General features: G+C 38.4%; 1 protein-coding gene across 1 annotated transcript in view; it reads left to right on the forward strand.

Moving 5' to 3' along the window:
- EFCAB5 (EF-hand calcium binding domain 5) overlaps positions 1 to 15,012 on the forward strand; it is a 181,928-nt gene that overhangs the window by 29,382 nt on the left and 137,534 nt on the right. The window contains exon 4 of the mRNA XM_025363693.1: positions 11,253 to 11,829. Within this exon, the coding sequence (XP_025219478.1) occupies positions 11,253 to 11,829 (577 nt within the window). The remainder of the gene's footprint in view (positions 1 to 11,252; positions 11,830 to 15,012) is intronic.

Genomic DNA, 15,012 nt, shown 5'->3' on the forward strand with positions numbered 1-15,012 from the left:
TTTGGTTTGCTAGTATTTTGTGGAGGATTTTGCTTCAATGTTCATCAGAAATATTGGCCTGTAATTTTCTTTAATTAAGAAAAAGTATTGTAGTTGAATATTGTTATATTTTTCTGGAAAATTTTCTGTTTTTATCCTTTTAGATAAACTTTCTATCTATATCTCTCTCTCTCTCTACCTTCTCTTTAAGGTCAATAACTCTTAACTTGGTCCTTTTGAGTCTATTTTGTAGATACTGTAGGCATGCTTAGTTCCTTTTTATAGTTTTTTTCTCCTCTGAGTGTGTATTTTCAGATAGCCTGTCTTCAAGCTCACTAATTCTTTCTTCTGCTTGATGAATACTGCAATTGAGGGGTACATTAATTGAATTTTTCAGCTCCAGAATTTCTGCTTGATTTTTAAAAAATATTTCAATCTCGTTGTTAAATTTATCTGATAAGATTCTGAATTCCTTCTCTGTGTTATCTTGAATTTCATCAAGCTTCCTCAAAACAGCTATTTTGAATTCTCTGTCTGACGGGTCAAGTATCTCTGTGACTCTGGGATTGGTCACTGGGTTCCCTGACTTTGGTAAGATCATGATGTTTGCGGATGTTCACTGATGTCTGGGCATTGAAGAGTTAGGTACTTACTGTAGTCTTCACAGTCTGGGCTTGTTTGTACCCATCCTTCTTGGGAATGCTTTCTAAGTATTCAAAGGGAATTGAGTGTTGTGGTCTAAGCCTTCAGTCACTGCAGCCATATCTGCATTGGGGGCACCCCAAACCCACTAACACTGTGACTCTTGAGGCCTTGTAGAGGTACTGCCTTGGTTGTCTTGGGTAAGATGCAGGAGAATTCCCAGGATTACCAGGCAGAGACTCTTGTTCTCTTCCCTTACATCTCCCCAACCCCCTGCCAAAATGGAGTCTCTCTCTCTCTCTCTCTCTCTCTCTCTCTCTCTGTGCTGAGCTGCCTGGACTTGTGGGAAGAGTGACACAAGCCCCACTGTGGCCACCACCACTGGGACTGTGCTAGGTCCAACCTGAAGCCAGCACAGTACTGGGTCTCACCCAAGGCCTCTGGCAACTATTGTCTGGCTACTGCTGATGTTTATTCAAGGCCCAGGGGCTCTTTAGTCAGCAGCTAGTAAATTCAGCCTGGCTTGTGTCTTTCCCTTCAGGGCAACGCGTTCCCTTCTGACCCAGGGTGGGTCTAGAAATGCTTTCCAGGAACTAGAGCCTAGAATTGGTAAATTTAGATATCTACTTGGTGTTTCATTTTACTGTAGCTTAGCAGGCATCCAAGTTGCAAGACAACATGCTTTTTACTCTTCCCTCTTTTTTCCTCAAGCAGGAGTCTTTCCCATGACCACCACAGCTGGGAATGTACTGGGTCATACCTGAAGCCTGCACGGCACTGGGTCTCACCCAAGGCAGTGAGTACTGCCTGGCTACCACTGATGTTCATTCAAGGCCCATGGGCACTTTAGTCATCAGGTGATGAATCCTACTTGGTCCTTCCCTTCAAGATAGTAGATTCCCTTCTGGCCCAGGATGTGTCTAACATTGTCATCTGGGAGGCAAGGCCTAGCATGGGGACTCCAGGACTCTGCTTGGTACTTTATTTTACTGTAGCGGAGCTGGTATCCAAGTTGCAAGACAAAGCCCTCTTTACTCTCCTCTCTCCTTTCCTTAATTGGAAGGAGTCTCTGCCGAAGCTATAAGCTGCACTGTCTGGAATTGGGGGAGGGGTGACACAACCACTCCCTTGGCTGCCCTAGCTAGTGTCTCACTAGGTCATGTACACCCCAAGTCCACTGGCTTTGAGCCCAGTACAGCACCAGGACTTGTCCAGGAACTATAGTCCTTATAGCCTAGATTGCCTTTCAAGTTTATTTAGAACCCCAGAGCACTTTAACCCTCAGTGGTGGGCTAGCTGGAACTCAGGTTCTGACTGCTGGGATGGACAATTCCCCTCTGGCCAGGGCTGATCTAAATGCTCCCTTTATGGGTACCAGCTGAATTCTGCCCCATGGTGCTTTCCACTGTGACAGGGTAACACTGCGTGACAATGCAAAATCCCACAGTCACTGTGCTCTCCCTGCCCCAAGCATCATATTCTTTCTCTGTACTATGAGGCCACTGCTGGGGGATGGAGGAGGGGTGGTATAGACAATTCAAGACTGTCTTTCCTGTTCTCCTCACTGCCTCTTTCCTTGATATGATATTAAAACCAGGTATTGTGATCACTCACCTGATTTTTGGTTCTTATGAAGGTGTTTTCTTGTGTAGATAGTTGTTCAATGTGGTGTTCCTGTGAGGGGAATGATCACTGGAGGGTTCTGTTAGGCCAACTTGCTCTGCCTCTCTCAAAATTTCATTTTAAAAAGATTTTATTTTAAGTTCTGGGATACATGTGCAGGATGTGCAAGTTTGTTACATAGGTAAGCATGTGCCATGGTGGCTTGGTGTACCTATCAACCGATTACCTAGGTATTAAGCCCCACATGCATTAGCTGTTTATCCTGATGCTCTCCTTCCCCCACCCTCAAAATTTCATTTTTTCAATGGGTGAATGATATTTCATTGTACATATATACCTCATTTTGTTCATTCATCTGTGGACGGATGCTTGAGTTGTTTCCACCTTTTACTGATTGTGTATAATGCTGCCATGAACATTGATGTGCAAGTATCTGAGTCCCTGCTTTCAATTTTTTTGGATATATACATAGGAGTGGGATTGCTGGATCATATGTAGTGTTAGGTTTACCTGAAAAAATTAAACTATATTACTAATATTGATTATTAATTTTTTTTAAGAGACATGCTTGGCATGCTACCTAGGCTGGAATTGAACTCCTAGGCTTAAGTAATCCTCCCACCTCAGCCTGCCAAATATCTGGGACTACAGGGACATGCCCCTGAGCCCAGCTCTATGTTTAATGTTTTGAGAAACCACAACAGTTTTCCACAATGGCTGCATCACTTTGCATTCCCACTAGCAAAGCACAAGAGTTCCAATTGCTGTCCATTCTTACCAACACTCGTTATTTTCTGAGTTTCTGTTTCTTTTTGTTTTCTTATTATCATCTTAGTAAGTGTGGAGTAGTATCTCATTGTAGTTATGATTTGCATTCCCTAATAACTCATAATGTTGAACATCTTTTCATGTACTTATTGGCCATTTGTATATTTTCTTAGGAGGAATGCCTGTTCAAATCCTTTGCCCATTTTTGAATTAGGTTGTTTTATTGTTATTGAGTTTTAGAAGTTCTCGCCGGGCGCGGTGGCTCACGCCTGTAATCCCAGCACTTTGGGAGGCCGAGGCGGGCGGATCACAAGGTCAGGAGATCGAGACCACGGTGAAACCTCGTCTCTACTAAAAATACAAAAAATTAGCCGGGCGCGGTTGTGGGCGCCTGTAGTCCCAGCTACTCGGGAGGCTGAGGCAGGAGAATGGCGGGAACCCGGGAGGCGGAGCTTGCAGTGAGCTGAGATCCGGCCACTGCACTCCAGCCTGGGCGACAGAGCGAGACTCCGTCTCAAAAAAAAAAAAAAAAAAGAAGTTCTCTATATATTCTGAATATTAATTCCTTATCAGTTATTTGCTTTACAAATATTTTCTCTCATTTACTACATCATCTTTTCATTTTTTGACATAATTCTTTGATATACAAAAGTTTTTAATTTTGAAGTATATTTTATCTTTTTTTGTTTGTTTTCTGTGCTCTTGGTGTTGCATCCATGAAGTCATTGTTAAAGCCAGTGGTATGAAGATTTTCCACAGGTTTTCATTTTTCATCCAAGAGTTGTAAGGTTTTATATGTTTGTTTTTAAAGACAAGGTCTCACTCTGTTGCTCAGGGTAGAGTGAAGTGGCATGATCATGGCTCACTGCAGCCTCAACCTCCTGGGCTCAAGTGATCCTCCCACCTCAGCTTCCCGAGTAGCTGGGACTATAAGTGTGCATCAACAAGCCTGGATAATTTGTTTTTTAAATTTTTTGTAGAGATACAGTCTCACTACGTTTCCCAGGCTGGGAGAGTTGTATCATTTTCTCTCTTCAGTTTAGATATTTGATTTGTTTTCAGTTCATTTTTGTATGTAAGGTAAAGGACCAACTTCATTCTTTTACATGATGTATCAGGTAGTCTCAGCACCATTTGTTGAAAAGATTATTCTTTCCCTCTTGAATGGTCTTAACACCCTTGTCACAAATCAATTGACTATATATGAGAGTTTGTTTCTGGCCTCTCTATCCTATTTTATTGGTCTATACATCTGTCCTTACTCCAGTACTGTTTTATTTGTTGTAGCTTTGTAGTAAGTCTCAAATTCGGGTAGTGTGAATCCTCCAAGTTTATTCCTTTTTTTTTTCAAGATTTATTTTGGTTATTCAAGGGCCCCTGCAGTTTCGTATTAATCTGAGGATCACTTTTTCTATTTCTGTGAAAAAACTATTGGAATTTTGATTGCATTGAATCTATAGATCACTTTGGGTAGAAGTGATATCTTAACAATGTAAAGTATTCCTATCTATGAATAGGGACATCTTTCTACTTATTTATGTCTTCTTTAATTTCTTTCAGCAATGTTTTATAGTTTTCAGCATATATCTTCCACTATTTTATTCTTTTTTTTTTTTTTAGACAGAGTCTCGCTCTGTCACCCAGGCTGGAGTGCAGTGGCCAGATCTCAGCTCACTGCAAGTTCTGCCTCCCGGGTTCATGCCATTCTCCTGCCTCAGCCTCCCGAGTAGCTGGGACTACAGGCGCCCGCCACCTTACCCAGCTAGTTTTTTGTATTTTTTAGTAGAGACGGGGTTTCACCGTGTTAGCCAGGATGGTCTCGATCTCCTGACCTTGTGATCCGCCCATCTCGGCCTCCCAAAGTGCTGGGATTACAGGCTTGAGCCACCGCGCCCAGCCAAGTATTTTATTCTTTTAGCTGCTTTTATAAATGGAATTGCTTTCCTTTTCCCCCCCATTTTTCTTTTTTTTTTTTTTGGAGATAGGGTCTCACTCTGTTGCCCAGATTGGACTGCAGTGATGTAATCATAGCTCACTGCACCCTTGAACTCCTGGGCTCAAGCAATTCTCCCACCTCAACCTACCAATAGCTGGGACTACAAGTACGTGCCACCATGCCTGGCTTTTCTTTTTCTTTTTTTTTTGCATAGACAGGATCTCAGTACGTTGCCCTATTGAATTTGTTCAATAGCTCTAGTAGTTTTCTTGTGAATTCTTTCTATATATAGGATCATGTCATCTGTGAATAGAGACAGTTTTACCTCTTTCTTTCCAATTTGGATGCCTTTTATTTGTTTTTCTTGTCTTATAGCTCTGGCTAGAACTCTGGTATGATGTTGAACAGCAGTGGTGAAAGTAGGCATTCTTTTCTTGTTACTGATTTTCGGGAGGAAGCTTTCAGTGTTCCATTACTGAGTGTCATGTTAACTGTGAATTTTTTATTTTTATTTGTGTTTTGAGATAGGGTCACTCTCTGTCACCCAGACCGGAATGAGTGACATGATTATGGCTCACTGAAGCCTCAAACTCCAGAGTTCAAGTGATCCTCCCACCTTAGCCCCCCAAGTAGCTGAGACTCTAGGCATGTACTATCACACCCAGCTAATTTTTACATTTTTTGTAGAGACAGGATCTCACTATGTTACCCAGGCTGGTTTCGAACTCCTGGACTCAAGCAATCCTCCCACCTCAGCCTCCTAAAGTGCTGGGATTACAGGCGTGAGCCACCACACCTGGCCAACTGTGGATTTTTAAATAACTACCCTTTATTATTTTGAGGAATGTTCTCTCCGTATGCATTGAGATGATTATGTGACTTTTTTCCCCTTCATTTTATCAATGTGATGATTACATTGCTTTATTTTCTTATGTTGAGCCACCTTGGCATTCCTGAGATAAATCTGGAAAGATTTCATGTTGAAAAGGCTTTTGCTATGCTCTTGGATTTGATTTGTTAATATTTTGTTGAGGATTTTTGCATCTATATTCATAAGGAATATTGGTCTATAATTTTGTTGTGATATCTATCTAGCTTTAGTGTCAGAGTAATTCTATCCTCATAGAAAGAATTCGGTAGTGTTCCCACCTCTTCAATTTTTTACAAGCATTTGGTAAGAATTCATTTCATTTCTTCTTTAAATATTTGATAGAAGTAACTAGTGAAGCCATCTGATCCAAGACTTTTCTTTGTTGGGAAGTTTCTGATCACTGATTCAATCTCTTTACTTGTTAGAAGTCTAATATGGTTTGAATGTGTGTCCCTTTCAAATCTCATATTGAAATGTGACTTATGATGTTGGAAGTGGGCCTAGTGGGAGGTTTTTGGGTTATGGAGTGGATCCCTCATGAATGGTTTGGTGCTGTTCTTGCAGTAATGAGTGAGTTCTCACTCTATGAGTTCATGTGAGATCTGGTTGTTTGAAAGAGTGTGGTACCTCTTCTCTCTCTCTCTTGCTCCCTCTCTCACCATGTGATATGCCAGCTCCCCCTCTGCCTTCCATCATGATTATAAGCTTGTTGAGGCCTCACTGGGAACAGATGTTGGCACTCTTTCACATACAGCCTGAGCCAAATAAACCTCTTTTCTTTGTAAATTACCCAGTCTCAGGTATTCCTTTTTTTTTTTTTTCCAGGTATTTCTTTATAGCAACACAAAATAAACTAACTAACGCAAGATCTTTTGAGACTTTCTATTTCTTCTTGAGTCATTTTAGGTAATTTCAAGGAATTGGTTCATTTCTTCTAGGTTATCCAATATGTTGGCATACAATTACTCACAGTATTCTCTTGTAACCGCTTTTGTTTTTGTTTTCTAAGATGGAGTCTTGCTCTGTCACCCAGAGCTGGAGCGCAATGGTGTGATCTCTGCTCACTGCAACCTCAACCTTCTGGGTTCAAGCAATTCTCCTGCCTCAGCCTCCCAAGTAGCTGTGATTACAGGTGTGTGCCACCACACCTGGCTAATTTTTGAATTTTTAGTAGAGACGGGGTCTCACCATGTTGGCCAGGCTGGTCTTGAACTCCTGACCTCATGATCTGCCTGCCTCAGCCTCCCAAAGTGCTGGGATTACAGGCATGAGCCACTGCGCCCAGCCTATAATTATTATTTTTTTAATATCTGTAAGGTTGGTGATAATCTCCCCACTTTCATTTCTGATTTTGGTTATTTATGTATCTTTGCTAATGTTTTTGTCAGTCTAGCTCAGGGTTTATTCATTCTGTTGATTTTTTTCAAGGAACCAATTTTTGGTGAAGTTGTTTTTCTCTACTATTTTTCTATTCTCTCTTTTATCTCTACTTTAACCTTTATTATTTTCTTTCTTTTGCTAGTTTTGTGTTTAGTTTGCACTACTTTTTCAAGTTTCTTAAGGTGTAAAGTTAGGTTATTGATTTGACTTTTTTTTTTTTTGAGACAGAGTCTTGCTCTGTTGTCCAGGCTGAAGTGCAGTGGCGTGATCTCGGCTCACTGCAAGCTCCGCCTCCCAGGTTCACGCCATTCTCCTGCCTCAGCTTCCCAAGTAGCTGGGACTACAGGTGCCCACCACCACGCCTGGCTAATTTTTTTTTTTTTTTTTTTTTTTTTACAGAGATGGGGTTTCATCGTGTTAGCCAGGATGGTCTCGATCTCCTGACCTCAGATTTGACTTTTTTTAATGTAATCACTTACAGCTATGATTTTCCCTCTGAGCCCTTTTTTCACTGCATCTTATAAATTTTGATATGTTGTGTATTCATTTTCATTTTTCTCTTATTATTTTCTAATATCCCTTGTGATTTTTTTGACCCATTAGTCGTTTAAGAATGAGTTGTTTATTTTCTGTAGCTTTATGTTTTCTAGTTTTCCTTTATTGATTTCTAACTTCATCAAGTTTTGTGCTCTTCATTAAAGAGCAGATATTTTATATGGTGTCTATTTTTTTAAATCCATTGAGACTTGTTTTGTGGCCTAACATATTGTCTATCCTGGAGAATGCGCCATGTGCACTTGAGAAAATTATGTATTCTGCTGTTATATTGGATAGACTATTGTATATATGACTGTTAGAACTAAAGATAATTTTTATATATGGTATAAGGTAGGCATCCAGATTCATCCCTTCACATGTAGATATCAGCTGTCATGGCACTGTTTGTTGAAGAGACTGTTTTTTCCATTAAATTGTCTTGGTACCCTTGTCAAAAATCAATTGGTTTCAGAGTAGAAGAGGAACTTTAAAAAATAATCAATTGGTCATAGATGTATAGGTTTATTTCTGGACTCTCAATTTTATTCCATGGATCTATATGTCTATCCTAATGCCAGTACTACTTCAGTAAAGTTTTATAGCTTTCTTCATATTAGTCTGACACATTTCTGTTTGGTTTATTTCTAGATATTTTAAATTTTTGTTGCTATAATGAAACGAAGCTTTATAAAATTATATTTTCATTGATAATTAAAAATATAAAACATTTTAAATTGGTAGTTCCAAGGAAATCAATTTACTTTTGTATTTTAATCTTGTATCCTGTGTTTATTTGGTAGGCTTTTAAAAAAATTGTGGTAAATACATATACTATAATATTTACCATTTAAACTGTGTTAAAGTGTACAATTCAGAGCCATTAAGTAAATTCGCAGTGTTATGCAACCATTACCACTGTCTAGTTCCAGAAAGTTTTTATCATTATAAATGGAAACTCCATTTGGTAAGCCTTTCAAAGCTGAAGATTTGTGTCTTTCTTCAGTTCTGAGAGATTTCTTACATTATTTATTTGAATATTTCATTATGTCTAACGCTTGGCTTATACCTTCTGACACTTTTATAAGATTAATATTAAATGTTCTGGATTGACTGGGCATGGTGGTTCATGACTGTAATCCTAGCACTTTGGGAGGCCAAGGTGGGTGAATCACTTGAAGCCAGGAGTTCGATACTAGCCTGAGCAATATAGTAAGACTTTATCTTTACCAAAAAAAGAAAAAAATAGAAAAATTAGCTGAGCATGGTGGCATGTACCTGTAGTCCCAGCTACTTGGGAGGCTGAATATATGCTGTCATATATTCATATACATATACATATGGGTATATGGTGTCAACATGATGTGTTACTGTAAATGTTAATAATGATCATTAGGTTCAGATAATATTTCTCAGGTTTCTCTAAAGTTATTTTCCCCCTCCCATTTCCATATTGTACTCTTTGAGAGGAAGTCACTATATGCAGTCCGCACTTAAGGAGAGGGGAGTTATGCTCTACATCCTTGATCGTGGAGTATCTACATAAATTATTTGGAATATTTCTGCACAGGAAATTTGTCTTTTTACTTATTTACTAGTTTTTTTTTTCCAGCACTTCATTACTTTCTGGCACTGCAAGATATTCTAGGCACTACAAGATATTCTTGTATATATTTCCTGCATATGAGATGAGCCCAATCCTATAATCAGCTGTATCTCCAAGGAATTCTGATTTTTTTTTAATTGGAGAGTGATATTCGAAACCAAGATGTGAGCGCTAGATGGTCTACATTCTCTTAAGTGTTTAACTTTTAATTTCTTCTAACTTCTCTGCTCTGAGGATATTAATTCTTTGACTCCTTACATTTGTTCTATTTAATGGTATTTCCTTGGGTGGTATTAGTTATTCTGTTTGTTGAATTTAGTCATGGGGATGATTTTTCTTAAACATTCTATGAATGTGTGCTTACATTTGAATTTGAGATTCTCTATTTGCTTTCCTATAGAGTTATTGTTTTCTATAGTCTGATGCCAGTGGGGGAAGGACAAGATGTGCAGACAGTGAAGCTGTCAATAATTCATTTTCTCTGTGTATGAAAATCCTGTTTCTCTAGCCTAAATATCTATATACCTTAACTCAGTGCAGGGGAAGACACTGATTAGCTCAAATGGGAATGAAGATATACAAAAAGGTCAGTCTTTCCCCTATGACCCGTATCTACATCCTCTGAACTTGGGGTACCTCAAATCTGCTCCCAAATTTTACAGTGGTCTCTACCGTATCTTTTTAGTGCTATAGTTTCTTCAGTCAGTTGAATTCCCCTGCTTTACATTTTTCAGAGATCTTCAAAATTCCTGACAATTGAAGGCCCCCTTCATGATTGTAGTATTTTTATGCATTTTTTAAATTTTAAAAACATACACACAACTTTTCCTGTCGTTGCTACAGATTTTGGTAGGGAGGGGATGTAGATGCCTGTTCTTAGTCTACCATCGTGGTCTAATGTCTGCATCCTGCATTTTAAAAATGAAAACATAAAAGAAGCTGGGAATAAAATGAAGAGAAATATATTTAAATATACATGTGTGGTCGACTCTTTGCTTGCTCACCACACATTTCCTCACCTTTTTTTTTTGAGACAAAGTCTCACTGGAGTGCAGGGGCATGATCATGGCTCACTGCAGCCTCGACCTCCAGGGCTCAAGTGATCCTCTCACCTCAGTCTCCTGAGTAGCTGAGACCACAGGTGTAAGCCATCACGCCTGGTTAACTTTTTTATTGTTTGTAGAAACAGCATCTTCCTAATGTTGCCTAGGCTGGTCTTGAACTCCTGGGCTCAAGCATTCCTCCTGCCTCGGCCTCCCAAAATGTTGGGATTACAAATGTGAGCCACTGTGCCCAGCCTTCCCTACCTTTTTGCCTGCCAACTGAACCTCAGTGTTGTAGCAGATGAAAATAACTTGTTATCAGAGAACTTGATCCAAACTCTGACACCAATAAATAGATTATAATTTGTCTATACTATTCATAGTAATACCATTTCCCTTTACCAGCGATTGGTCTGGGCGTGGGCATGTATCCTAGTTAGGGCCGATGAAATGTAAAGGGAAGTCTTACAGTGGGGAGTCTGGGATCTTCTCCTATCGGATAATAAAACAGAGCCTCAAGAGGAGAAAATCCCTTTGTCCTCAATCCTCTTTTGCTGTGAGGAAGTGATGACTGGAGCTCTGATAGTCATCATGTGATCATAAGGTACAAGCAAAAAAATGAACGAAAATAAACAGAAACAGCCTAGGTACTTAATGAAATCACTGAACTGCTGAATGGCTTCTGATTAAGTCAACAATAAATGTCTTTATGGTTAAAGTCACTTTGTCCAATTTTCTGTTACTTTCAGCTGACCTTGTTCCAATCCACTGTGTAAATGGATATAAAAATTTTTTCAAATATTATTCTAAAGTCATGTAGATTAAAATTTGCTTCTAACATTTCTTACATTTCACTTTTTTTCCCCTCAGAATTAAACCTGGAGGGGCAGCGAAAAATTTCACCTGGTTCAATAAAGGACTCTAAAACTGAAGCCTCAGGTAATATTGCAATTAGAAAATCTGCAAAAGTGATTTTTGCTTTAGATGAAACTGAACTGAAATCAAAGCTAGAGCAACCATGGAAGAAAAATCTTTTTGAAAGAATGGAGGCAAGAGCCCAAGCAATGCAGCAGAAAATAATAGACAAGGAAAATGTGAAGAAGGAACTAGAAAAAAAGGCTGAAAAAAAACTCCCTAGGGATAATTTGGCCAAAGAGTGGTTTAATACTGAAAGCATGACACTGAATAATCGTGCATATTTGCTTGACAAACTTTTACCTACCTTGGTTCCTGGAGTAGAAAACATGTTAACTCAAGTAGAAAAGAAGAAGGTTTTGACAGAAGTTGATACTCCAAGCAAGTTTGACCCAATTAATTATTTGGGGGAATATTTAATGAGAAACAACCCTAATTATATCAAAGACCCAGGAATATCTGGTTACCAGAGGGTGATGAAAGAAGTCACAGAAGACCTGAAGATATATGTTCCTGACACTATCTGCAACAGGTACAATCTGTTATAGTTTCAGTTCATGATCTGTCTCCTTACATTGAAAAACTAGTAGAAAAATAACATAATCATAGAGAAGGACTTAAAACAAGTGATTCTACAGTTATTCAGAAAGTATTTATTGAGCTACTAGTATGTGCTTCACTCTTTTTGAGTCACTGTGAAGACTAACAAAATAAATAAGTTCCTTGTATTCATAGATTTAATTATCTCACTATGACTCCAAGTGTATATTGATTTGTATTTTTATTTATCTCCCTGCACTGGAAAGTAAGCTATATGAAAGTTGGAACTTAAAAAGAAATTTAGCTTTCCATATAGGCAATATATTCACCTGGTTTAAAGGCCAATATGTAAAAAAAGTTATACAGTGAAAAGTTTTCCTCCCATTCTTATCTTCCATCTACCCAGTATTCCACCTCCACCATAAATAACTTCTATTCTTAATTTTCTATAGATCCTTACAGAATTTCTTTATACATACATAAGGAAATGCAAACATGGATTATTAATTTTCTTTCTTTTACACAAAAGCATGTGATATGTGTTACAAATACCCATTTTTACCTGCCATTTATCTTTTGTCATGTAGAAGATTTTTTATTTCTATATAGTCAAATTTAACTTTTATGGCATCAGGATTTTGAGGCACTGTTACATTTCAAAATATTAAAAGAATTCTTCCATGTTCTCTTCCAGAATTACGATTTTAATTTTCATTTTAAATATTGACTCATTTGGAATTTAACCTAGCATAACATACAGGGATTCAACTTTATCCTTTTTCAAATGTCTACTTAGTGGTCCCAATCAGAGTTGAATAGTCTATCTTTGCCCCACTGTTTGGGATTGAGCCTTTATTAATAAATTCATGTATGTTTTAGAGTGTATTTCTGGATTTTTCCATCATATTCCGTTGGTCAGTCTCCCTTTCATGCATTCATACCACACTGCTTTAATAATTGAGACTTTTAAATATATTCCATAGATCTGACAGTGCTGGTCCCCACTATTTGCCCTTCTTCTTTTCTGATGTTTCCTGACTATTTTTGTTTGTTTACTTTTTTTTGTATGAATTATGGGAGTAACTTGTCTACTTGAAGAAAAAAAGGGGGGAGAGAAAACCAAAAAACAAAACTTATAGGAATTTTTATTGAAATCTGATTACATCTATTAATATTCTTAGAAAACCAATATCTTCAAGACTGCAATTAGCCAAGATTACACCACTGCACTCCAGCTTGTGTGCCAGAGCGAGACCCAGTCTCAAAAACAGACACACACACACACACACACACACACCAGAAAACTAACATCTTTAATAATGGTGAGTGTTTCTGGGTGTCTTTCCATTTGCTCATCTTATTTTGTATGAATTAGTGTTGTCCTAAAGTTTTTTCACAGCTGGGCATGGTGGCTCATGCCTGTAATCCCAGCACTTTGGGAGGCCAAGGTGGGTGGATCACCTGAGGTCAGGAGTTCAAGACCAGTCTGGCCAACGTGGCAAAACCGTGTCTCTACTAAAAATGCAAAAATTAGCCCAGCGTGGTGGTGCATGCCTGTAATCCCCACTACTCGGGACACTAAGGTGGGAGAATCACTGGAACCTGGGAGGCAGAGGCTGCAGTGAGCTAAGATGCACCACTGCACTCCAGCCGGGCAACAGAGTGAGACTCCGTCTAAAAAAAAAAAAAAAAAAATTATATAAGTTTTGTGTCTCACTCATTAGATTCAGCACTAGTTATTTTTATCATTCTTTGTTGCTGTTTTAAGCAGGACTTTCTTCTCTTACTACATTTTCTTTCTGGAATGTAGTCTGAAGTACTAATTTCTGTATATTTGTGTGCCCAGCTACCTTACTGAGTTCTCTTACAGTAACATTTTAGTTGATTTCTTGGGTTTTCTAGGGAGGTAACCATTGTCTTCAAATAATAGTAGTTTTCCTTCTTCCTTTTCAATTTTTATACTAACATCTTCCTACTACCTCCAATACAATATTAAATAATAGTGGTGATGTGAGCATCCTTGTCTTTTTACAACTTTAGTAGAAATGCTGCTTCTGTTACTGCTTCATTATGGGCAGTTTTTGTATTACTAGTTCTATTCCATTTGGGTATGAAAAACATTTTATCTCAATGAGAAAATGTACCTAATTTCTACCTTTCAGAGTGATTTTTAAAAATTAAGACTAGATTTTATCAAATGCTTTTTCAACACCTATGAAAGTGATAGTATAATTTTCACCTTAGATTCCTTAATGGTGAATTTTATTAATAGATTTCCTACTATTCAATTGTCTTAGAATTCCTGAAATAAATCCTGCTTGGTTGCTATGTATTTGGGTACACTGAAATATGCTTCCTACTAGTAAGACAGAATAAATATTTCTTTCCTTTTAATTACAGATTTTCAGAATATGATATATATCTACCTACCTATCAATAGTCACCTCCAGTGGCAGCAAATGAAAAATGTTTTCTCCTTTTGGGAAAGGGTTCCTTTTTCAGTATCATCATGGACGCATGGATTTTAATATATATTCAATATATTTTAATCAGTTATAGTCATTTTTTTCTGTTAGATGCTCAAATTGCACCAACTTTGGCTTCTGTGTTCTGACATTACCCCTTTAGTCTTTGAAAACTTCATGCATTTTTTAAATGGATTCTTGCTCCTTTTAATGGGGATCACTCACTTGTGAGCTAGGAATGCTCATAAATATTGTATAGTCATTGTTTCTAGGCCCTTCAGGACTAAAACATATAATTTTTAGAATCAATGGCTTGTGGTCAGACATCACCTGCAGCCTCTTCGGGCATGCCACCGCTGCCGGGCCTGCTGTACGACCCCGCGGGCTCTTGCCCGTGCCTGCTCTTGGCGCCCGGCTCAGGAGGACCCTTCTTTATTTATTTATTTATTTATTTATTTTTTATTATTATTATACTTTAAGTTCTAGGGTACATGTGCATAATGTGCAGGTTTGTTACATATGTATACTTGTGCCATGTTGGTGTGCTGCACCCATCAACTCATCAGCACCCATCAACTTGTCATTTACATCAGGTATAACTCCCAATGCCATCCCTCCCCACTCCCCACTCCCCATAATAGGCCCCGGTGTGTGATTTTCCCCTTCCTGAGTCCAAGTGATCTCATTGTTCAGTTCCCACCTATGAGTGA

This window comes from Theropithecus gelada, chromosome 16 (assembly GCF_003255815.1).
Source record: "Theropithecus gelada isolate Dixy chromosome 16, Tgel_1.0, whole genome shotgun sequence".
NCBI lineage: Eukaryota > Metazoa > Chordata > Mammalia > Primates > Cercopithecidae > Theropithecus > Theropithecus gelada.